At 43.5% G+C, this 23,612-nt stretch overlaps 1 protein-coding gene and 1 long non-coding RNA gene across 8 annotated transcripts in view; one reads left to right on the top strand and one right to left on the bottom strand.

The window, feature by feature from the left end:
• PRKAG2 (protein kinase AMP-activated non-catalytic subunit gamma 2) overlaps positions 1-23,612 on the top strand; it is a 378,851-nt gene that overhangs the window by 313,964 nt on the left and 41,275 nt on the right. For all 6 annotated transcript variants that reach the window (XM_045003265.1, XM_045003264.1, XM_045003267.1 and 3 more), the window contains 2 exons: positions 4,038-4,147; positions 21,343-21,424. In XM_045003265.1, coding sequence (XP_044859200.1) covers positions 4,038-4,147; positions 21,343-21,424 — 192 coding nt within the window. The remainder of the gene's footprint in view (positions 1-4,037; positions 4,148-21,342; positions 21,425-23,612) is intronic.
• LOC123362781 overlaps positions 7,413-23,612 on the bottom strand; it is a 76,892-nt gene continuing 60,692 nt past the window's right edge. For both annotated transcript variants that reach the window (XR_006576568.1, XR_006576567.1), the window contains 2 exons: positions 8,959-9,074; positions 7,413-8,456 (listed from right to left, as the gene is read on the bottom strand). This is a non-coding gene — a long non-coding RNA (uncharacterized LOC123362781). The remainder of the gene's footprint in view (positions 8,457-8,958; positions 9,075-23,612) is intronic.

Raw genomic sequence — 23,612 nt, forward strand, 5'->3', positions numbered from 1 at the left:
TGGGCTGTCCTCCCCCTGGTCTCCTGTAGTGGCAGGGCTGGGGTCTGGACTGCCCCTCTGCGGAGCCCCCCCCCCCACAGCAGCAGGGTCAGGCTCCAGGGTCCCGGCTGCCCCCAGCCCCACGCAGCAGCAGCTTTGGGGCTCCTGGATACCCCCTGACCCTGGCAGGGTCAGGGTCTGGGTCCCAACAGTCCCCCAGCCCTACACAGTGGGGTCCAGGATCTCTGCTGCCCACTGTGCTCCTGGCCCCACTCTGTGGAGGGGTCTCTGGGCAGAGGGTTCTGGGCGGAGAAATTGCGGGGGTTGGCTAGGGGGCACTGTGGTTTTCAACCTGTGGCCCAGGTAACACTTGTTGGGCCGCATATGCAGCCCACAATGAGAAACAGGTTGAGAACCACTGGTGTTGAACTGCTGGCGAAATGTTTCTAATCTTGAGGCATATGCCCACCATCAGTTGAATCTGCATATGTATAGCACATCTTGAACTCCAGTTACTGTACACAGGCTTTTCTGTGGTGCTTATCACTATTTGTATCTGAATGCATTGTTTCACAAATAACAATTTCACAATTCCCCTGTAAGGGGAGGAGACAGTATTATCTCCATTGTACAGAGCAGGGAATTGAGTCACAGACTAATAGATACTGCTGATCTTAATTTTGGGTGCCTAACTTAAGACACACAGGGCCTGATTATTTCAGAGTTCTTAACATTATGGCCTGGTCTACACTACGCGTTTAAACCGGTTTAAGGAGTGTAAAACCGATTTAACGCCACACCCGTCCACACTAAGAGTCCCTTTATATCGATATAAAGGGCTCTTTAAACCAGTTTGTGTACTCCTCCCTAACGAGAGGAGTAGCGCTAGTATCGGTATTACCATATCGGATTAGGGTTAGTGTGGCCGCAAATCGACGGCATTGGCCTCCGGGCGGTATCCCACAGTGCACCACTGACCGCTCTGGACAGGAATCTGAACTCGGATGCAGTGGCCAGGTAGACAGGAAAAGCCCCACGAACTTTTGAATATTTCCTGTTTGCCCAGCGTGGAGCTCCGATCAGAACGGGTGGCGATGCAGTCCGAAATCAAAATTAAAAAAGAGCTCCAGCATGGACCATGCGGATGTGATTGCAGTAAGGGCAGGCAAATCTGTTCTATCAGTGCTCCGTTACAGAAGACGAAATTCAAAATCATTTTTAAAAAATCTCCACACAGACGCCATTGCTGGAGCTCTTTTTTTATTTTGATTTCGGACTGCATTGCCACCCGTTGCTTTCCCAGAGGAAGGAGTGATTGACGACATTTAGCCAGAACCACCCACGACAATGATTTTTGCCCCATCAGGCACTGGGATCTCAACCCGGATATTCCAAGGAGTGGGGGAGGCTGCGGGAACTATGGGATAGCTACGGAATAGCTACCCACAGTGCAACGCTCCAGAAGTCGACGCTAGCCTCGGACCGTGGACGCACACCACCGATTTAATGTGTTTAGTGTCGCCGCGCACACTCGATTTTATACAATCTGTTTTGCTAAACCGGTTTATGTAAAATCGGAATAATCCCGTAGTGTAGACGTACCCTATGTAACACTCTATTGGCAGCACAGCTCCCACTGACTTCACTTGTAGCTGTGAGCTCTTAACATTTCTGAAAAATCAGATCTCGGGGACTCAAGTTGGGCACCAGAAAATAAGAAACACACAATTAATGACCACTTCTGAAAAGCTTGCTATAAGGGACTTGCTTGGCATCACATATCTCTGCCTATGTCACAGAGAATCCGATTCTCCAGGGCAGCATTCAGCTGCCTTAGCCATGAGACCTTCCTTTCTCTTCCTGTAATCCCCTGCCTAATTGACTCCTCACCTACTAACTTTTGAAAGAAATGAGACTGGGGTCCTATAGATAAATCTCCTTTACTACAGAACCCTGATTTATCCCCAGAACAGGTCCATAGTGTGTACTGAACAAGGTAGGGGTCCTGTAGAGAAAATAGTATGTGATCATGTAATTAAAGACTATCATAATGCATGTTCACAAGGGGAGCAAATTAAGCCTTAATTCTGGCACTTCCTAACTTTTGAGTTCTTGACTTTACTACCTTAATGTTCTTTTATCAGTTAGTTTGTATGAATGTAACTTCCTAGCTTTAAAAAAAACCAAAAAAACCCACAACCATCTGGTGCTGTCATATGGATAATCACATGGTCATCAGCAGGTTGGAACCATTAGATCCACTACACAGACTGTTACAGGTCAAGTGGTAGAGTACCTGATAGTAGTAGTAGATTGTCATCCTCTGTATGGACCAGCACTAGGGGGGATGACATACTATTCCAGTGGATTTCACAGATATTTGCTGACCTAGAATAGAGACACTCTTTTTGAATCTTGTGTTTCATCCCAGGTTCTGGAGGGGAGCGTGCACAGGCTCTTCATCCCACCTTTCCTCTCTACCTCCCCCCAACACTTGACTCCTGCCCTGCCCCTCCTGCCTGTTCTTGTGTTTTCTGAGTCCTGTTCTCCTTGCTTGCCAGTCTCCACTCTTGAAGAGTCCCATTCTAGTTCCCATCCATCCTCAGTTCTTTGTGCCCAGTCTCCTTGCTCAGCCAATTCTAAATTCCCCTTTTTTCGTTTCTCGTCCAATGTGTTGTGTGCACACACCCAGGCTGGATCACAGTCCTCTTTCCGAGCTGCTCCCGGGCTACTGTTAGTTCCCTTGTCCCAGTCTCTCTGTCTAGCCAGTCTCGGTATTCACTCTTCCTCATCTCCTACCCTTCCCAGCTCCTTGCCCAATTTCAGTGTTTCTCTTCATGTCCCCAGTCTCTCTCCTATCCTTCCTGCCAGTCTTAGTCTCACTAGATTCCTTGTCTCAATCTACTCCTTCCCCTCCCCCTGGTCTGGCTTTCGTCCCACCTGCATTCAGATCAGATGGTTTCCTCCACACTGGGTGCCAGCAGGGTTGGAGGGCAGGGATGGTGAGTGCCATTGAGTACACAGGAGAGACAGGCTCCATGCTCTCAGTTCCAGTGCCCAGCCCACATCGCCCTGAAACAGCCGTTATGGGAAAAATCCAACTTTGCCCTTGTAGCCTTGTGCTGGATGGAATATGCTCAGTTGCTCTGGGGTTATGGTGCATTCACAGTCTGGGCAGCCCTAGGAGCTGTGAGGCTTGAGCATGCTCAGTGAGGACTGAATCTTTAGAGACTTTAGCTGCGAACTAACAAGTCTCTACTGATGATGCATAACTGTGATTGCTTTCAGAAGCTTACGATATGGACAAATTTGGGCAGATTTTCATGGGGATGGCAAAAGGCACATTTCTGACAGTCCATCTCTGCCAAATTTCAAGTCCTTCTCCAAATCATAAGAATACTAGAGCAATTCAGAGGAGAGGTCACCAGAATTTAACATGGGGAGAGCAGCAGGAATACATTGTTTTGCCCTTGCCTTGTTCTCGGAAATGGCTGAGCTGTTTGGCTGTAATCTTAAAAGATTGAGCCAGATATCTAGCCCATAAAACTCCTGCCAAAATGGCGTTTGTCAAAGCTCTGAGTGATTTGAAAATAGGGTCTTATGGGAAGTGTTGAGCAACCTTAATAGGTGGTGCTTTCAGCCCTGCCTATAATTTGCCAAACTTGCCTACTAGTCCTCCAGTTCCCTGTCAGAGAAATAGCTATATCAAAAAAACATGGGTATAAAGCAAAATTAATATCCCAAACAAAGAGAAAATGTTGAATAGACTAGATATTGGAGAAATTTATTGCCTTATTCAAGGAATTCTGTTCAGTTAAATCAATGTGACATGTCAGTCTCAAACTGTAATTCCAATGTGTAATCAGAGGAAAGATGGGTCTGAGATGCAGAACTCTGATCTGATGCTTGAACCATCTCATTATGTTTGTGTTCCAAAGATTTTTGCTTTGGGACTGTTCATCTTTTAAAATGGTGCCTAAATGATTTGATGGTATGCTCTTCTTTTGCATTTAAAAAAAACCAAACAGATCTTTTAAAAGTGTTCCTTCTTCTTACAGCATCTGAAGAATCGGAAAGCGACATCTACATGCGATTCATGAAGTCTAACAAGTGTTATGACATAGTTCCAACAAGTTCTAAGCTTGTTGTTTTTGACACTACGTTACAAGTAAGTGCTTAAGACTACATTTTGTTGCAATTCAGTTGCCTTTTAAAATACGCACATAGATATCATCCTCGAATGCTGTGTGAAATTGATTTCTCTTTAGAGAAAACTGTTTTTGAGATGCTTTTTGGGTCCAAGAATCGGTAATACGTTTTTGAAAGTGTGTACATCTGTATAGGAGGGAACTTTCATATTTTACTTTGAGTCAATAGTTAGCGTAACCTTCAAATGGACATGGAGCTTTACTGACTTTCCAATGGGGGATAGGTAAATGAAATAGTTATCAAAATATCAATATCTATGATTATGCAGGAGTATGGATATTATGCAAATTATCAATGTTTTGAGCCTTGCCTTTTAAGATTAAATAATCCTCTGAATTAAATAAGTGTGTAATTCCTTGGAGGTCCTACATTTTACCAGTAAATCATCAGCGTATTTTAGCTAGTTTAGATTTTTGGTTTTGTGTGCATGATGTATGCAGTTGCCAAAAGCAGAAAGTACTAGAAGTTCAGTTCATTCTGGAAACATTAAGAATAATTTGTTCTGAAATTAGGGGCACACCATTTGGTTCTTTCTAGACTCTTCAGATTTTGTTGGTTCTATTTGGAATGATTTTTAAAGGAAGCAGCAAAAGGGGGCTATTAACTTTAGCCTGATTAAAAAGACTGAGATGAGATGAGACATGCTCTGCTCCTAGTGTCCCCTGAAAAGATAAATGATGCAGTGGTAACTGTTTGGTTTTGGGTTTGTTTGGTTTTTTTGAAAATTTTAAGAAAAGACCTCTTTCATTCTGATGCAAGGAAGATACTACAATTTGAATCTACAGGTTGGTTTATTTATTGCTTACTGTAAGTCTGGTTGCTCTTTTGTGGCTTTAAAATCGCAATTTCACTTTCTTTTTTTAAAAAATGTGATAGTGGAATAGCAAGTATATACCGATCTGTGTTAGCCTCTAGAGGCTATATGTATCAATTTGATTTATACCTAGGGAATTTTGATAGACACAATTGAAAATACACCAGTCTAAAACTTGTATTTCTGAGGGCTTGTCTAAACTCAAAAATTTAAGTTGACGTACAACTACCACAGTAATTAAAGCGGTAGTTCACATCCATGCTTGCTGCTTTTGTCAGTGGTGTGTCTCCTCACTCAGAGCGATTCCACTGTCTGAAGTGGGGCACTGACAGCTGGAGCCTGGCAGCTGGCCCCTGCTGCCACTGACAGTCCGAGTTGTCAGCCAGGCCCAGGCCCCAGATGTGAGCCTATGCCCGACAGCTGGGATTGTCAGCACCAGGGTTGGGGATGGGGCTCCAGCTAGCAGCCCCACTCAGGGCTGACAGCCAACAGGCGAGGTAGTAAGTGTCTACATGGACGCTGTGTCACCCTAACTACATCGACGTAAGGGCTACACCTCTTGTGGAGGTGTTGTTGTTATGCCTGTGTGGCTGGGGACTCACTTTGGTAAAAGCAGCATTCAGGTGTAGACACTGACACAATTAGGTACACAGGAGAGACAAGTAAGCCACCTTGTGTTGATCTAACTCTGCGTGTAGACCAGGCCTGAGCCTACTAATGTTAATGTCTTACTTGGAGTGTTTCAGTAAGCCTCCAAGAACATTCCAGTTTCAACACAAGTGCCTGAAATTTGTAAGTCTTATGTCTGATCACTATCTGTACAGTGACAGGTTTCAAAGTGGTAGCCATGTTAGTCTGAGTGTGCTGTTGGGGTCCCAGTAATAAATGTTGGTGACAGCCGTTTTGCTAAAGAAAAGTGACTTGGTTAATGATGCTAGCAGCATGAAAAGCCCACCGTGAGAGACTGATTCATCAGTTGTCAAGCCACAGTGAAGTTTATTTGATTGGAAGAAAAACCTGAAGATTTCATAGAAAACTTTTGAGTAAAAACATTTGTGGAGAGGTTAACCGACAAGTATATTCAGGTGAACAATTGGAACATAACTTAAAATTTTAATAAAATTAAAGAAAGTAAACAAGTACATCTGTCCGCCCATTTTGAGAGAATTAATACCTCAGGATCTTAACATCACAGATCAAATCTTACACTTTACTGGTAATTTAAGACCAAACTCTGTGAGGGAATCAGTGTTCACAGTTCCCATTGAAATCAGTGGGATTTGTGCATGCTTGACATCTTTACTGGATCTGGTCCTTTTAGAAAACTGACTTACAATTATTTCTTGGGATTTTTTAAAAAGTGGTATCTTGCCAAGCTCCTTGGTGCCTCTTCCATAGATTACCAGAACATATGTCACTCCCAAATATATTTTTGTAACTTGCTTGCAAAATTCACAGGTTCTGTAACTAAACTGCATAAAAGACATAAGATAGTCTTATCTACCTTACACCAGTGTAAATCAGAAGTGATCAATGGAATTATATTGGTCTATAATAGATAAGGAAGATAAAAATCAGACCTTCATTAATATTTAGTTCTTTATTGTGCTGGTGAGTTACTCTGGAAGAATGTTTTTGAGTAGTTGCTGGATCCTCAATATCCTGTCTCCCCCTAGTAATTGGAGATGAGATTATTTTCAGTCAAGGCTAGGTTTGAGAATGAATAGATTTCTGATTTGGTGATACAAATCGTGTCTTTAAGACCATCAGAAAACTGTAGTTGTTTTCATGGTTAACAATAAAATTGGTATACATTACATAGTAGTAAGCCTCACTACAGATTATAATACTTCAAAGGTAGATGGGAAGAAAACTCTTCAATACAAAAGGCGCAAGATTCAGTGAAATATAAAAGTACCCAAATATCCTGGAGGATCTTAAACGATATCTACACACTACATGCCACCACTAGTGATGTGTAGTACGTGTAGCTTCATGCCACAGTGAAAATCAGGATGTGTCCACACTGGTGTGTGTAGCTGTGCATGTCAATTAAATGTTTTCCCAGAGTGGCAGCAGCAGGGAAAGGCTTCATACTCTCCCTGTGGCTGGAGCTTTTCACTGAGGTGAGGAAAGTTTCTGGTAGTGGGGAGGCAGTGGGGAAAAGTTGTGTGACATATAAGCGCCGCAACTGATAGATGAACTTTCTGCCCTCTTGCACCTGACACTTGCCAGGATTTACATCTCCCCTAGGACAATAGCAGCAGAGTGTGGGAGAATCCTTGGAGCCCCGATGGTTTTATATCCCATGTGGAGCAAGGAATTCCCTGTCTTGGGGAGAGAGGGGGTAGCTGGATGGGTGTGGTTTTTTGGGGTTTTTTTTAGATTTTAAAAATTCTATTAAAAGAACCTTCAGATTTCAAAGTCATTAATTAAAAACTTACAAAATGACAGAATTAAGGTTAAGACAGCCTTAGCTCAGCCCCCTTGCCACAGAACCCCTGCCTCATTCAGTGTATAACCCTAGGTCTTATTCAGTGCATACCATCCAAACTGTACATGCAAATTTATTAATTACATCTGCGTATTAGTGTGGTGCTGTCACCATAATATCTGAGTATTTCACAAGTATTAATGTATTTATCTTCACAACACACATGAGATTGGATGGTGGTGTAAAGTGGGGATGATAACAGAGGCACAGAAAGTAAGGCCAGAATTGTCAAACTAATGGTGAGTGCCCAATCTGAGAAACATAGGGTTTGTTTTTTTGTGTTTTGTTTTTCCTCCCTCGCCCCAGTACTTATCACTGTTGTGGTAGCTTTTTTATTCATTTTTGTTTTTTGTTTATATTCAGCGCACAGCTCCCACTGATTTCATTTGCAACTATGAACACTCACCACTTTTTCAAATTCAACATCAGGTGTTTCAAGTTGAGTCCTAAAAAATGAGGAACACACAATTAATGCCCAGTTACAAAAAGTTTGGTTTGGATGAATTGCCCAGCATCACACACGGATTCTGTTGCAGAAGCAGGGATAGAATCTAGTTCGCATTCATCTTCCTTAGCCATGATGCCATCTTTTCCCTTCCTGCAGTCCCCTGGCTCATTCCCACTGCATCCTGTGACTCTGGGCAGAGCTTGCCATTGCTGCTGAAGGAGGCTGTTGCTGAGTTTTTGTTGCTGCTAGGGAGGGGAGAGCATCATGGAGCACTCCCCCACTGCTGCTCCTGCTGACTGCCATCTGCTTGCTTGCCTGCCTGCCTCCACCAGCCTCCCCTGGGATTACTGCAGCAGAGAGTCTGTCGCAAGCACGTGTGGGTGCACATGCACCTTGGACTTTCCCTGCAGAGGACTGGTAGGCCTCCTCCACCTTCCTCTGCTTGTCAAGTTGGCTCCCTCTTCCCCACCTGGGGGAATTTTACTCCTGGGGGAATTCTGTGCCAAAAAAATCTGCAAACAGTATTTTAAAATTCTGCTTATTTTATTTGTCAAAATAACACAGTACATCACACCAGTTTCAATTATTTTGGTAACTTATTTCAAAATACCTGTCAGCAAGCGTGTCTGTAACAATACAGACATGCTTGCTGACAACAAAATAAGATTCAGGAAATGGCTTTTTTGACTGATTCCTTACTAAGCTACAATACATAAATGTATTTCCTCCACCCCTCAGAAGGAGTGCAAAGGCTTGGGGGGAATCGGGTAACAGAGAAGCTGAGGGAGAGGGACATAATTGCTGGGGGGGGCGGGGATTGTTAAGGAGTTAGTTGGGGAACCTCCCTCATGCAGACCCTAGCTGACCCCTGGACTCTCCCATTGAGTCAGGCACATCTCCCCTGTCTCTGTGTAGCCCAGCACCCCTACTCCCATTCAGCCCCTGGCTCAATGCTGCCTCCTCCCCCAAGCTCCTGAGTCCACACCCCAGTCTGTCCTTCCCATGCCTCCTCACCTGACGGCTCTGCTGTGAGGAACACAGCCTCTCTGCTGGCCAGCTGCCCTCTCTTCTGGCACCACAGCAGCCCTTGGTGGGCAAAAGGTGTAACTGCAGCACCTCTCCAGCAGAATCTGTAATATGTGGAGAAAAATCAGCGTGGCACATAAATTGTGTCCATGTACAGCGGTGCAGAATTCTTCTCCCAAGAGTGTGATTTGTTATGTTTCCCCGTCCCGTCCAGGGCCCTCCCTTCATACTCTGTTACCTGCCCTGTCCAGCCGCTTCCTCTGCATTGTTTGGTGGTACTCTTACTCAGCCCTAGCCCCGCTTTTGCTGTTTGTTCCCTGTCCTGCCCAGCCTTGCTTGCCCTGTGTATCTGCACTCTCCCAGTGCTTTTGATTCCTCCCCACCATTTTGTTTAATTTTCTATTCACTGCATCTCTTCTGACAGCTGCCTTTCACTCAGTGCAGCCAGAGAAGCTGGTGCCCACACAACACTACCTATTGTGCCCCATGCCCTCTTTGCTTTATTTCATTAACCTCTCCAATTTTTGTTTGCACTCTTCTCCCCCATGTGCAGGGTAGGGGAAAGGAGTGGTTAGCCTCCATTTTTTTCCCCCCTGCCCCTAGCCTTCCCTTTGTCATTTCACTCCTCCTTCCAGTGGCTGTTCCCATCACCTGTGCTTGATTGCAGACCCTGATTGGTCACTGTGACATTCCCCAGGGTGCGATCTGGACCTCTGTGTCCCCTTAGCTCTCCAGTTTGTGATGCCTTTTACACTGCTTTTCTGGTGAACAATGACCTCTCCAGGCTCTGCTCTCATACAGCCACCAGCATGTAAAATCACACCAAGCTGAATACATGAATGCTATGCCCAGCCATCCATGTATTACATACAGGGCAACATCTGCATATCCCCAGTCCCCTTGTCCCCCAGAAATGTGCTTCTTGTTCTGTCCAGCACACTACTGCACCAGTCCTGTTGACCTGAGTAGAGATTCCCAAAACACTTCAACCAAAATACACTGGTTTAGATAAAACAAAACAAGTTTATTAGCTAGAGAAAAAGATAGATTTAAAGCGATTTACAAATGGTAAGGCATAAAAATCAGAATTGGTCACAAAAGAAATAAAAGGTTAAACAAACAAGCTAATTCCTAAACTTTACCAAGGCTAATAGGTTTAAATTTAAAAGCAAAAAAGGAGTTTTTCAAACCAAATCTTACAGCAGTTTGTACTGGCTGGAAAACCTCCAGACCAGGACCACTCCCCCAGTTTAATGATGCTTCTTTTATCTTTCAAGCAATCTAGCTGCCTTAAGTAGAGAAGGAGGGGAAAAGGTGAGGTGGAGGTCATTACCTCTTATTTTTATATCCTCCTTCGCTGTTTGAGGATTACCCCCCACCAGGGTACAGACAAACAGTCTTCTGTGTAAGTGAGGTTTGAAGTGTTTCTAGGAGGAGATGTGAATTCTTTATTTACACTTCCCCATTGCTGAAGAATGGCTGCTTAGGTAAGTGGTAGCCCACTTGACTGATACCTGTCTGGGGTTGCCAGTACAGTAACTCCTCACTTAACGTATGTTCCTGAGAAATACGACTTTAAGCAAAATGATGTTAAGCGAATCCAATTTCCCCATAAGAATTAATGTAAATGAGGGGGTTAGGTTCCAGGGAAAAAATTTTCACCAGACAAAAGACTATATTTTATTTATATTTACACACACACACACAGTATAAGGTTTTTTTGGTTTTTTTTTTAAACAAACAATTTAATACTGGTACACAGTGATGATGATTGTGAAGCTTGGTTGAGGTGGAGGAGTCAGAGGGTGGGATATTTCCCTTACTGCTAAATGATGAACTAGCAATTGGCTGAGCCCTCAAGGGTTCTCTCTCTCTCTCTCTCTCTCTACACAAGGCAGCAGGAATGGAGGGAGATATGCGCATTTCCTTCAAGTGCACTGCCTTGTTAATTAGATCAGCTTGCTGAGATGCAGCTGCTGCAAGCTCCCTCCGTCCTGGTCTGTCCCCCCTGCTCTCTGAAAGATAGGGTAAGCGGGGTGCAGGAGCAGGGGGGAGGGAGACACCCTGACATTAGCCCCCCTCCTCCTTCCCTCCCCCCGCACAGCAAGCAGGAGTCTCGGGGAGCAGCTCGAAGGCAGGAGCAGCACATGGCAGTGGGGGGAGGGACACAGCTGAACTGCAGGCAGCTGCTGCACAGGGAACTTAGGGGAGCAGGGAGCTGATAGGGGACTGCCGGTTCACCCTGGTTCCAAGCCCCCACCAGCTAGCTGCAACGGGCTGCCCTTCCTGCAAGCAGTAGACAAAGCAGGCAGCTGCCAAACGACGTTAGAAGGGAGCATTACACAACTTAAAACGAGCGTGTTCTCTAATTGATCAGCAGCATAACAATGTTAACCGGGATGACTTTAAGTGAGGAGTTACTATATGTCTCTGTCACTGAAACATTTGTTTGTGGGTGTTACTGAAAAATGCTGTAAGTCTGGGTAACAGTCATACAGTAGAATCTCATAACTTCACATGTAATGTTGATGCACCCATTTCAACAGGATAATAATAATCAGCAGATTTGAGTTTTCAAATGATACCTCACAAGGCATATTTTGTACAAAATATATCCTAACCATATAAAAGAGGAGAGCATGGGATACAGGGTGTCGTAGCCACATGCAAGGCTTCTGCTCCAGTGGTTTCACCCAGGTGGAGGAAAAGGTGGGGGGAAATGAGGGGGACCCCCAACCACCATTGCTGCCCCACCTCAGTTTTCTCCCCCATCTGTCTCTGCGGCAATAACCACTAACATTGTTGCCAGTGCCATCAGTGTTCACACTGGGGCAGCAGCAGGAGGCCAAGGGAGGGACTCCACTGTCAAAACTCCTGCCACCATCCAGGGAGCATCTTTGCCAGCAGAAAGGGTAAGAGCCTCACCTGGAAAGCATCTTCTGTGGTGATGGCTTCAACTGCTGCAGGCAGATGGCCATGGCTCCCCCTCCTCCTGTTGTCCCTTACCCCCAGAGCTGGTGGATGGCACCACCTACTGCCCAGTTACTATCTGCCTCAGCCCATCTACCTGCCACTTCCAGTATCAGTAGTGTTAGGGGCCCCTTCTCCATCTTGACAAAGAGGCAAAGCATCCATTGTCTTCTGGTGACTGCCTTGCTCCACATCAAAACTTAGTGTGAGCTTTAGCATGGATGATAGGGCTCTCTGCCATTGTGACAGCCTTGAAGATCTGTTGGAAAGTTGTCTTCTTCCTGATGTCAGAGGCTGCCTCCCAGGAAATGTTTGGAGAAAGGCATCTCACTGGGACAACCTCTTTCTCTCCCATGAATCCCAGGAGGACCTGGGCACATGGGTGGTGCTCATCTCTGCCCTGCCTTTCCTCCCAGTGCTCTTCTGCTTCTCTTCACCAGCTCCAGCATCAGCCCTCTCCCACTGGGCTGTAAGGACCACCCACCCTCCTCTGTTGCATCCTCTTTTTCTGCTGGCAAGTCGCCATCCAGCTGCTGGCAGCATTGTGTAGTGTGGGGAGCCTGGAGGGGGGCTTTCTGATACTTTACCAGGGAAGCATGTACCAGATCCTGTGCTCTTCTGGGGAGGCTTGGTGCTTCCTCTGTCAGGCTTCGGGACACCCTGGAGGGACTGTCCATTGACCCAACAAGAAGGGATGCTGGGTGCCCTTGATGCTTGGGAGGGTGCTGGCTCTGCCACTATCAGTAATCCTACCCACTCAGCTCCCCCCTCCTCCAACACCAGCTGACAATCCCGCTTGAATGTGCAGGGATCAGTTCTGGGTCCGGTTCTGTACAATATCTTCAGTGATTTAGATAATAGCATAGAGAGTACACTTATAAAATTTGTGGATGATACCAAGCTGGGAGGGGTTGGAGGAGAGGATTAAAATTCAAAATGATCTGGACAAACTGGAGAAATGGTCTGAAGTAAATAGGATGAAATTCAATAAGAACAAATGCAAAATGCTCCACTTTGGAAGGAACAATCAGTTGCACACATACAAAATGGGAAATGACTGTCTAGGAAGGAGTATGTCAGAAAGGGATCAGGGGGTCATAGTGGATCACAAACTAAATATGAGTCAACGGTATAACACTTGTGCAAAAAAAAAGCCTCATTCTTTGATGTATTAGCAGGAGTGTTGTAAGCAAGACACAAGAAGTAATTCTTCCGCTCTACTCCACGCTGATTAGGTCTCAACTGGAGTATCGTGTCCAGTTCTGGGTACCGTATTTCAGGAAAGATGTGGACAAATTGGAGAAAGTCCAGAGAAGAGCAAGAAAAATTAACGGTCTAGAAAACATGATCTGTCAGGGTAGATTGGAAAAAAATGGGTTTGTTTAGACTGAAGAAGAGAAGACTGAGGGGGGATATAACAGTTTTCAAGTACATAAAAAAAATAAGCAAATTGTTACAAGGAGGAGGGAGGGAAAAAATTTTCTCGTTAACCTCTGAGGATAGGACAAGAAGCAATAGGGTTAAATTGCAGCAAGGGCAGTTTAGGTTGTACATTAGGAAAAACTTCTTGTCAGGATAGTTAAGCACTGGAATAAATTGTTTTGGAATCTCCATCATGGGAGATTTTTTTTTAAGAGAAGGTTGGACAAACACCTGTCAGGGATGGTCTAGATCAGGGGTCGGCAACTTTTCAGAAGTGGTGTGCCGAGTCTTCTTAAATTAGAGTGAATAAATGGTTTCACGTGCCAGTAATACATTTTAACGTTTTTAGGTGGTCTCTTTCTATAAGTCTATAATATAGAACTGAACTATTGTTGTATGTAAAGTAAATAAATTTTTTAAAATGTTTAAGAAGTTTCATTTAAAATTAAATTAAAATGCAGCGCCCCCCCCCCCCCCCGCGACCAGTGGCCAGGACCCGGGCAGTGTGAGTGCCACTGAAAATCAGCTTGCGTGCCGCCTTCGGCACACGTGCCATAGGTTTCCTACCACTGGTCTAGATAATACTTAGTCCAGCCATGAGTGCAGGGGACTTGACTGGATGACCTCTCAAGACCCCCTCCAGTCCTACAATTCTATGATTCTGTGACATTGGAGAGCTCTGGAGAGGGCTTGTCTCGGGGGGGGAAAGCGCTCCACCATCTATTCCCCTATTTCTGCATCTTCCGCCCCCCCTCCCGCCCCAATTCTATTGCCCTTTTCCCCCTGGACTCACCCCCATGGCCAGCCCTCCAATGATACCATCACAGAGGGCTGCGTACTAGTAAAGGAGGGTAATTTGTTCCAGTGCTTTGCTACCCTTATAATTAGGAAGTTTTTCCTAATGTCTAACCTAAATCTCCCATGCGGCAATTTAAGCCAATGACTTCTTGTCCTGTCCTCAGTGGGCATAGAGAGCAATTTATCACCTTCCTCTTTATAACTTTTTATGTACGTGAAGACCGTTTTACTATGTTCCCCCATAGTCTTCTCCTCTCTGGACTAAACAAACCTAACTTTCTCGCTCTTTCCTCATAGCTAAGGCCGTACCAAATTCACAGTCCATTTTGGTCAGCTTCACTGTCATAGGATTTAAAATATCATAAATTTCATGATTTCAGTTAATTAAATCTTAAATTTCACAGTATTGTAACAGTAGGGGTCCTGACCCAAAATGGAGTAGTGGGGGGTTACAGAGTTATTGTAGGGGGATTGCGATATTCCCACCCTTACTTGTGTTCTGCTGCTGGCGGCAGCGCTGCCTTCAGAACTGGGTGGCTGGAGAGCGGTGGGTGCTAGCCAGGAGTCCAGCTCAGAAGGCAGTGCCACCGCCAGCAACAGCGCAGAAGTAAGGGTGGCATGGTATGGTACTGCCACCCTTACTTCTGTGCTGCTGCTGGCGGGGTGCTGCCTTCGGAAGTAGGTACCTGGCCAGCAGCTGCCACTCTCCAACCACTCGTCTCTGTAGGCAGTGCAGAAGTAAGGGTGGCAATACCACAACCCCACCTACAATAACCTTGCAAAAAAAAACAAAACCCCACACACCTAGTGACCTCCATTTGGGTTAGGATCCCCAGTTTGAGAAACGCTGGCTCTCCTTGGTGAAATCCCTATAGTATAGGGCACGGGTCGGCAACCTTTCAGAAGTGGTGTGCCAAGTCTTCATTTATTCACTCTAATTTAAGGTTTTGCGTGCCAGTAATACATTTTAACGTTTTTAGGTCTCTTTCTATAAGCCTATAATATATAACTAAACTATTGTTGTATGTAAAGTAAATAACCTTATTAAAATTTTTAAGAAGCTTCATTTAAAATTAAATTAAAATGCAGAGCCCCCCGGACTGGTGGCTAGGGCCTGGGCAGTGTGAGTGCCACTGAAAATCAGCTCGCGTGCCGCCTTCGGCACACGTGCCATAGGTTGCCTACCCCTGGTAGAGGGTAAAAGTACAAAAAAGACCAGATTTTACCAGGAAGACCAGATTTCACGGTCCGTGATGCATTTATCTCAGCTGTAAATTTGGTAGGGCCCTACTTACAAGTCATTTTCTAGACCTTTAATCATATTTATAACTCTCTTTCTCCAATTTGTCAACATCTTTCCTGAAATGTGGTGCCCAGAACTGGACACAGTACTCCAGATGAGGACTAATCAGCACAGAGTAGAGTGGAAGAAGTTCTTCTCAAATCTTGTTTACAATACTCCTAATATACCCTAGAACAGCAGTTCTCAAACTGTGGGTCGGGACCCCAAAGTGGGTTGTGACTCCATTTTAATGGAGTCGCCAGAGCTGGCTTAGACTTGCTGGGGCTCAGGGCCAAAGCCAAAACCCAAGCTCCACCACGTGGGGCTGAAGCCTGAGCTCCAACTCGAGCCTCTGGGTTCAGGTCCCCTGCCTGGGGCTGAAGCCCTTGGGGCTTAGGCAGGCTCATGCTTTGTTCCCCCCTCGTGGGGTGGTGTAATACATTTTGTTAGAAGGGGGTCGCGGTGCAATGAAGTTTGAGAACCCCTGCCCTAGAATGATGATCGGGGTATGTATTTATTTTGCAGTAGTATTACATTCTTGACTTTTATTTACTTTTGTGATCCATTATAACCCCCAGATTCTTTTCTGCAGTACTCCTTCCTAGGCAGTCATTTCCCATTTTGTATTTGTGCAGTTTATTATGCCTTCCTAAGTGGTGTACTTTGCATTTGTCATTATTGAATTTCATCCTGTTTGTTTCAGACCATTTCTCTGGTTTGTCAAGATCATTTTGAATTCTAATCATGTCCTTGAAAGTGCTTACAACTCCTTTCAGTTTGGTATCATCCACAAACTTTAAGAGTACTTTCTGTTCTTTTATCTAAATAATTTATGAAGATATTGAATAGAACCAGACCTAGATCAGATCCCTGTGGGACCCCACTTGATATGCCCTTCTACCTTGACTGTGAACCATTGATAACTACTGTCTGAGTATGATATACCAACAAGGTGATTATCCACTTTGTTGTCAATTCATCTAGGCTATATATCTCTAGTTGACTTATGAGGTCATGTGAGAGCATCAAAAGCTTTACTAAAGTAGAGATTTATCATATTTGCTTCCCCTGCATCCAGAAGGCTTGTTACCCTGTTACCATCTTTCTTAATCTAAACTTAAGGTTATTAACAAAGCACAACAGTAAAAATTGAAGAAACTCACTTTGTGCTATGCTACAAGCAAAGTAGAGAAGAAAATGTGGGCATAACAGCCAGGTGAGGGCTCAGAAATTTAAAGGGCATTGGCGACAAATTCTTATCCTCCATTCTTCCTCTCCTCTCCCCCCTCTCCCACTGCCCTTTTGCCCTTCGGCATCGTAAGCATTAAAAGTTTTCCTTCGTTTATTACTTTGCAGAGAGACTCAGTGAGTCCTCTCACAACTGTAAGTGCAGATTAATGGGCGCAAACTAGTTTCTTCCTCTGCCTTAGTATTTAAATCACAGAGGCACCAATTCTGCTGAAGAGAATTTCCAAAATACTTTGAAAGGAATATGGATATAAGTTTGAATAACTTCATGTAATATATGTGAGTTTTTAAATTTCAGCGAATTATAGTGCTCTATTCCAGTTCTACAAGTTGGTTTACCTGTCTCCAGTGGTGTAAAATAGCATTTTTTGTGATGCCAACACTGTAGATTTTTGCTGCTGCAAAAATTTGTTGGAGAACTCTGATCTGTTCATTTCTCTGCTTCATAAACATTTTCTTTACCATTGACCCATATTTTTTTCCCATATTGGAGTGAACAGTTTACTTACATTTCTTGTTAGAACCATTCACTTAGCATGCTGTCGCTTATGGAGGAGGAGGGGTGTGTTTATCAATAATAATAATAATTTTAAAAAAAGGTATGTACATGGTTATTTAAGGCTAGATTTTGCCTGGCCTTTGATGTAGGTGCCCCTTACTCACTACATTTCTGCCCTGCATGCGGTCTAGATGGAATAACAGCCCCAGCACTCTTCAGCAGTACAGAATGCTCAATACCCCAGAGGATGGGAAAGGGAAAATATATACCTGTTGTACCAGCCAGGCAATTTGCACCTTATAGTGGTGTAGTAGCATATGCACAGCCTCTGCATGCCCTGGAGTTCTGAGAGGCATTATCCCATGGGGCTATACAGCTGTGTGCAGCCTTTTGCTATGCTCTGTGATTGAAAGACACAATCTAACCCATTCAAGTTATTGATGCTTTACTAAAATTATCTTAAACTTTTTTTGCCCAACTTTTGCTCAAGATCTTGAAGTTAAATTTTTGGATGTGGTCAGTATCATAAGTACAGTACTTACAAATTCATTATGGTGACTGATATTATATAAACAAAACCACCTTTAAGGATCAACAGAATATGGAGAGAGCGAGGGAACTTCTGGATAATTGGTGACAGAATCCATTTAGTTAGTCATTCTCTTTAGCCTTTGGTTAAATATGGGCCAGGTTGGTAGTGGACCAAAATAAGTCATTTTAAAAAGTTGGATTTTGCCAACAGTTACTGCACATGAATAACGAAGATACCATTGTTCTTGCCCTATACTAATAATAAGAACTAACTTTGGTGTCTGTTGGTAACTTTTGATGGTGATCAGAGTTTCAAATGAGCTTATCTGTTTGCAGTTCATTGTATGTTGGTAGGAATATCACAAACCTCTATAATTAACATAAATTGGCACCTGTATGACTGTTTCTGCAGAGGCCATTGATTGTATGAGCATAAACATAGGTTTGAACAATGTAGGAGCTTGCAGTCCTGCTGCTTGAACTTCATCTGGTCAGCAAACAAATGTATCACTCAGTCCGCTTCATGTCAGACAGTCTTCACAGAGGGTCATTCCCTATCTTCATAGCAATTGGGGCAGACCAGATCTTTGGTCTGAGCCTAGGTTTAGGATCACTCTCTCAAGAAGAACTCGCCAGAATTTTCTGCCTCTAAGTGGCACACAAGACAGATTCCAGGTCTCCTTTGGAGCAGAGCTTGCAGAGAAAGCAGGAAAGTGTTGTTTGTTTGATTTTGTTTAATTGGAGCCTCCTTAGACTCAGGGAAAGGTAAGATCTCTCCAACCTCCCAAAGGAGCCCTCAGGAAGAAATTCCCACTCCTGGCCAGCATGTAGGCAAGATCCATGTTGAGATGATTGAGAAGGCCACAAAGCATTCCCCCTTTCCACAAGTTGTTTTACCTGCAAGGCTTTGACTGCCATGAAAGGTGCCAACTCCTGTGACTTCCTGGAGTCACCAGTGAGTCACTTTTCTCTGGTGGCTCTGGCTCATTCCTCATTCAGTGAAGTTGACCCCCTTAGCCTGAACCCAGCATCAGGAAACATTGGGTGAAATGAGTCAGATTCTCTTCCCTGGGTGATGGGCCCATCTCCTCTCCCCTTCCATCCCCTGGGGTCCCACAGGAGGTCATAAATGATCTATTTTCTTTAGGGAGACTTGCCTGCAGATGGTCCTTTCAATCTCCCTGGTAAATCACTCTTGCCCCTCACAGGGGGTTTGGCCCAGTACTGGTGAAGGATATTGCTCAAATCATCTCTTAAAAGAGCAATATAAAGTCTTAAAATCTATTGAGAGAGTCTCCCCTCTAGAGCCTCTAAAGTGCAGGAGACCTCTCTAAAGCTGAGGTGGTCTGCAATGCTATTACAAGGCCTTCCATCTACACTGTCTCAAACACTGTAGAGTCAACATCCTCAACCCCAATGATGCAGGTTTCGTAGAGAAGGGCCTAAAGGAACAGGAGGCCCCAGTAGTCCTTAATTTCCATTTCAGTATTACAGTAAAAGCTGTGTTATTCGGCACTTTACCAACCGGAAAGCTCTAGAAACCAGCATTTCTGATATCCATTAAAAGTCCAGTTGGCGTGGGGTTGGCAGGCTCCGTACCTGGCTCCATGTGGCTCCTCAGAAGCGGTGACATGTCCCTGCTGCTCTCTGCTGCTCCTAGGCTGAGAAACAGCCACAGGGGCTCCATGTGTTGCCCCACCCTGAGCACTGGCTCTGCAGCTCCCATTGATCGGGAACCATGGCCAATGGCAGCTGCAGGGGCGGCGCTTCCGGGCAGGGGCAGCACACAGAGCTGCCTGGCCGCGCCTCCGCCTTGGAGCAGCAAGGACATGTCGCCACTTTCAGGGAGCCCCCCCGAGGTGAGCACCGCCCAGATCCGGCATCACAAAGCCCCTCCCGTGCCTCAACCCCCCTGCCCTGAGCCCCTCCGCATCCAAACTCCCTCCCAGAGCCTGCACCCCCTCCCATGCCCCAGCCCAGAGCCCTCACCCAAACTCCCTCCCTCTTAGTTAACCGGAGTTTTTGACTTACCTGCACTCCCCATTTATCCAACATGCCGGATAACAAAGCTTTTACTGAACATGGTTGAATTGTCCCTCCCTGGAGATGGTGGGGATGGCTTATTGCTTTCTGCATTGCACTGCATGGAGGGGATTGAGAAAGTGAAAATTCTGCCTTACCTATGAACAGTCATTCTAGGACTCCATGTCAGATAGTTTGGCCCATGTAGGGATTGCATAGGGTTGTTTTGTCTGACTATTGCTCACTTGTTAAGTGGTTTGAAGGGGAAGGAGGGTGTTCCTCCAGGAAGCCCCAAAATTTCACGTCAAGGCTCTGCTGCAAATGATTTGAGTTAAATAGCACTCTTATATAGTTAGTATTTTTCAGCTTTGGAAGCTGTCCTCCTGAAGAGTTATTCCTGAGGGATGATCCTAAACCTAGACTCAGAACAAAGATCTAGTCTGCCTCCAGAGAATGCCCCACTTTGAGAACTCTGACATGTAGAATCCTTGAATGAAAATTCACAGATAAGACAGAATTTTCCCTTTCTCCAGCTTCATGTGTCTGTACGTGAGTTGATTTCTCTGCTCTGTGTTCTCCACAAGGACTTATTTTTTTACACCTTCTAATACTCATCAAATTCTGTCCTCCTGATTTTTGTTGGCCCTTCTCTGAAGGGATGGCCATTTCTTGCCCTCAAAGAATACTTCTGTTGAGGAGGGAGGAATTTCTGATCTGTTGTCTTTATCAGATAATACTCATGAAGGATTTTGTCTAACATTCAATAACTTTTTTTTTTAAATGCAGCCATCTGATGCATGTAATCCGTGTTCACAAATTTCACAGGATTATTTTTATTTCAAAGACAGCATATATAACCTGTGACTTTGAAACAGAGATAAGAAAATTATTTTAAGTAGGCGGGAGAATGTGTGCTCCATGATTATCTTGCAGCAAAACTCACTAACTTGTTGGACAATTTAATCAGATGAAGCTGAGGTTTTTTTGTTTTTTGGTTTGTTTCTTTAAAAAAAAAAAAAGAAACTTGTATAATCATTCAAGAGCTCAAACTGACAGGAACAGGAGTGGAAATAAGACTTCTATTCCGTTTCTACCTTTTCTCATGCAAATGTTGCTACTAAGAAAGTTCAACTAACTACTTTTCAGGTGACTCAATATAGTCTTTTTAAAAACATTACAATCTCTGTCAAACTATATTCTTGAGCTGGTAGTCTGAGAGCTCTCTTACATTATCACAGATGGTTTTGTTTTTTGTTTTTGGTTTTGTTTTAAAGTCCTGTCTGTTTGTGTGTCACCTTAAGTGTGTGACATAAAACTGATGAAAAGCAAATTTAAGGTAAAGTGTGGACATATACAAATAATTAATTACAGCTGGAAAAGTATCAGACTGTCATGTAAAAGACACAACAGCAGAATGTAAAAATCTTGGTTTTAGTCAGCATTTAACTATTTAAAAAATGTATTTTATTTTTAAACACAAACTATCCACTGATTAACTGCATTCTTACTAGTGATTCTACATATACTACCTTGTTGGTTTCTTCTAATATGATGATGTAATGTTAATAAGGTTTTGTTTGGTTGCTTTTTCTTCTGGCAGGTAAAGAAGGCTTTCTTCGCCTTGGTGGCAAATGGTGTTCGAGCAGCTCCGCTGTGGGAGAGTAAAAAACAGAGTTTTGTAGGTAAGGAGAGCTGGTGTTTTTCAGCAGGGAGTTAATGTGGGGTTGTGGTAGAGAAAAGAGCCAGCGCTAGCTGTGTTGTATATCCTGGGAATGCATCTGGTGGTGAGTTTTTTCTTACTCCTCCAGCAAAGGTTGAAGTGTTGCTAATTCCTGTGACTTTATCATGAGTCTTTCAAAACGTGGTGATTTTTTTTTTCCTTAGAGCTTCAGCTGCTGAACTCAGGTAGCTACATGAGAATCTCCACTTTTATTTTTAAATGAAAGTGAACATTCCAGATCTCATGGGTTGCAGACAAGAACTTGAAGACATGAATCACAAGGGCTCAAAAAACAGCACACACACTTTTTGAAATTTCATGGTTTTGATGGGCCTGACTCATGACTTTTTAGAGCACTTGGGTTTGGAAATACTAGGTAAGCCTGACCAGTGAGATGTGGGCCCCAACTGGTTGGTTGCTTTATCTTTTATGTTTACCATTCCAGGGGTTGGGAATTGGAGGGTGTAGCACGAGACATCAAAGGCAGAATACTGAAGCAGGGACTTTCAGAGGCACCTAAGGGAGTTAGGAACCCAACTGCCAATCTATTTCAGTGGGAATTGGACACCTAATTCCCTTAAGCTCTTCTGAAAATGCCAGCCTAAAAATCTAGCTGGTTTTCAGGGCATCTTTCAAATCCCTTTCATTTACATTTTAAATATTCTCAGCAAAAAAAGCCTTTAAAAATCTTTCTTGTCAGTTATTGTAAATCATCTCAAGAGATGTAGCCTGGATAATGCTAGTTGTCCATTCTGAAGGAGTAGTGTTTCGCCAACGTTTTAAGATTCTCTTTTCCAGTCTTAACTAATATACATAAAGGCTGACTAGCCCAATGAAAATGTTCTTCAAATTGGAAGTATTGTTTACTATACATACCTCTGGGCCAGCCATAAAGTCTACCACCTTATCTACTTATCTATTTACTTTCTTCACTGTCATCACTTTCCAATATGCATGTGTGACTGCACAGTAACATGGTGATAATCTCCTCGAAGGCTTTGATGTATGTAGAAAAAAAATGTAGCATCAACCCAACTACTTATTTGCTTCAGAGTCTACTATAGATAAAGTAAAACTCCCAAATTTGTGTATTACAGGTAACATGTAAAGAAACAAACTGGATTTATGTTCTTGTGTTGCTTTGTGGTGAATAAAGAAAGCCTGAAAGGTCTCTTTACCCCATAAAAAGACATAATCCATTTTTTCCCTTTAAATTAATTTATTTCACTGTCTTATTTTAATATCCTAGTAAGCTGTTTAGAATACATGTATATCTCAAACTGTGTTCTGTATGGATTGCAAAGCAAAAAAGCACAGAACTACTGTGGAATGCTATAACTTAAGTTCATCCTGAGAGGGCTAGAAATGCATTTGGCTCCTTATTTTGCTATTTGGAAGCCATAGCAGCTTTCTTTAACACTTCTCTAATTTTGGAATATAGCATTGTCAATATCACATTTGAAAAACAGGATCATAGTGACAGTTATAAATACTTTCTGTGTAACCTGACATGTAGATTGAGAGGTTCTTGGAAATAAATTATAAAGATACTTTATAAAGAACTTAATATTTCAAAGCCATGGGAAGCACTAGTAATTTTATGAAGGACTGTGTGCCGTGATCAATGCTGAATTTTGATTTCGGCTCATCTGCGATTTCTGGTCAATTAAAGTTGACCTCTAGAAATTGACATTTTCCCTCTGAACACTTCATATGTCTTTCAGAAGTTCAGCTGTAGGCGTAGTAATCAGTTAGGTGGAATATTTGCTCAGTTTGTAGGACTTCAGTAAAATAAAAAAACATTATTTTTGATAACTTGGTATTACTGATGGATATTGCATTATTCTATATACCTAAGGATATGATGAACTGTTACTTAGTCTTTTAAATTATAACTGGATATCTTTCCAGAAAATATGCTATAGTTCAAACAGAAGTTGTGATCTTGCTGCAGCAATTATTGAGTGATGTTGTTTGGCCTGTGTTATACAGGAAGTCAGACTGGCTGACCATAATCTCTTCTGGTCTTAATATCTATGAATCTGCCTACTGCTTGTATTTTCTTTAAGTGAATGTTTGACTCACAAAAGAGACTAGTGGTGGACCTGAGTCCCACACTGCATAACTGGATTTTGAAACCCTTTATCTCT

The sequence above is a fragment of the Mauremys mutica genome, chromosome 2 (genome assembly GCF_020497125.1).
Source record: "Mauremys mutica isolate MM-2020 ecotype Southern chromosome 2, ASM2049712v1, whole genome shotgun sequence".
Lineage (NCBI taxonomy): Eukaryota > Metazoa > Chordata > Testudines > Geoemydidae > Mauremys > Mauremys mutica.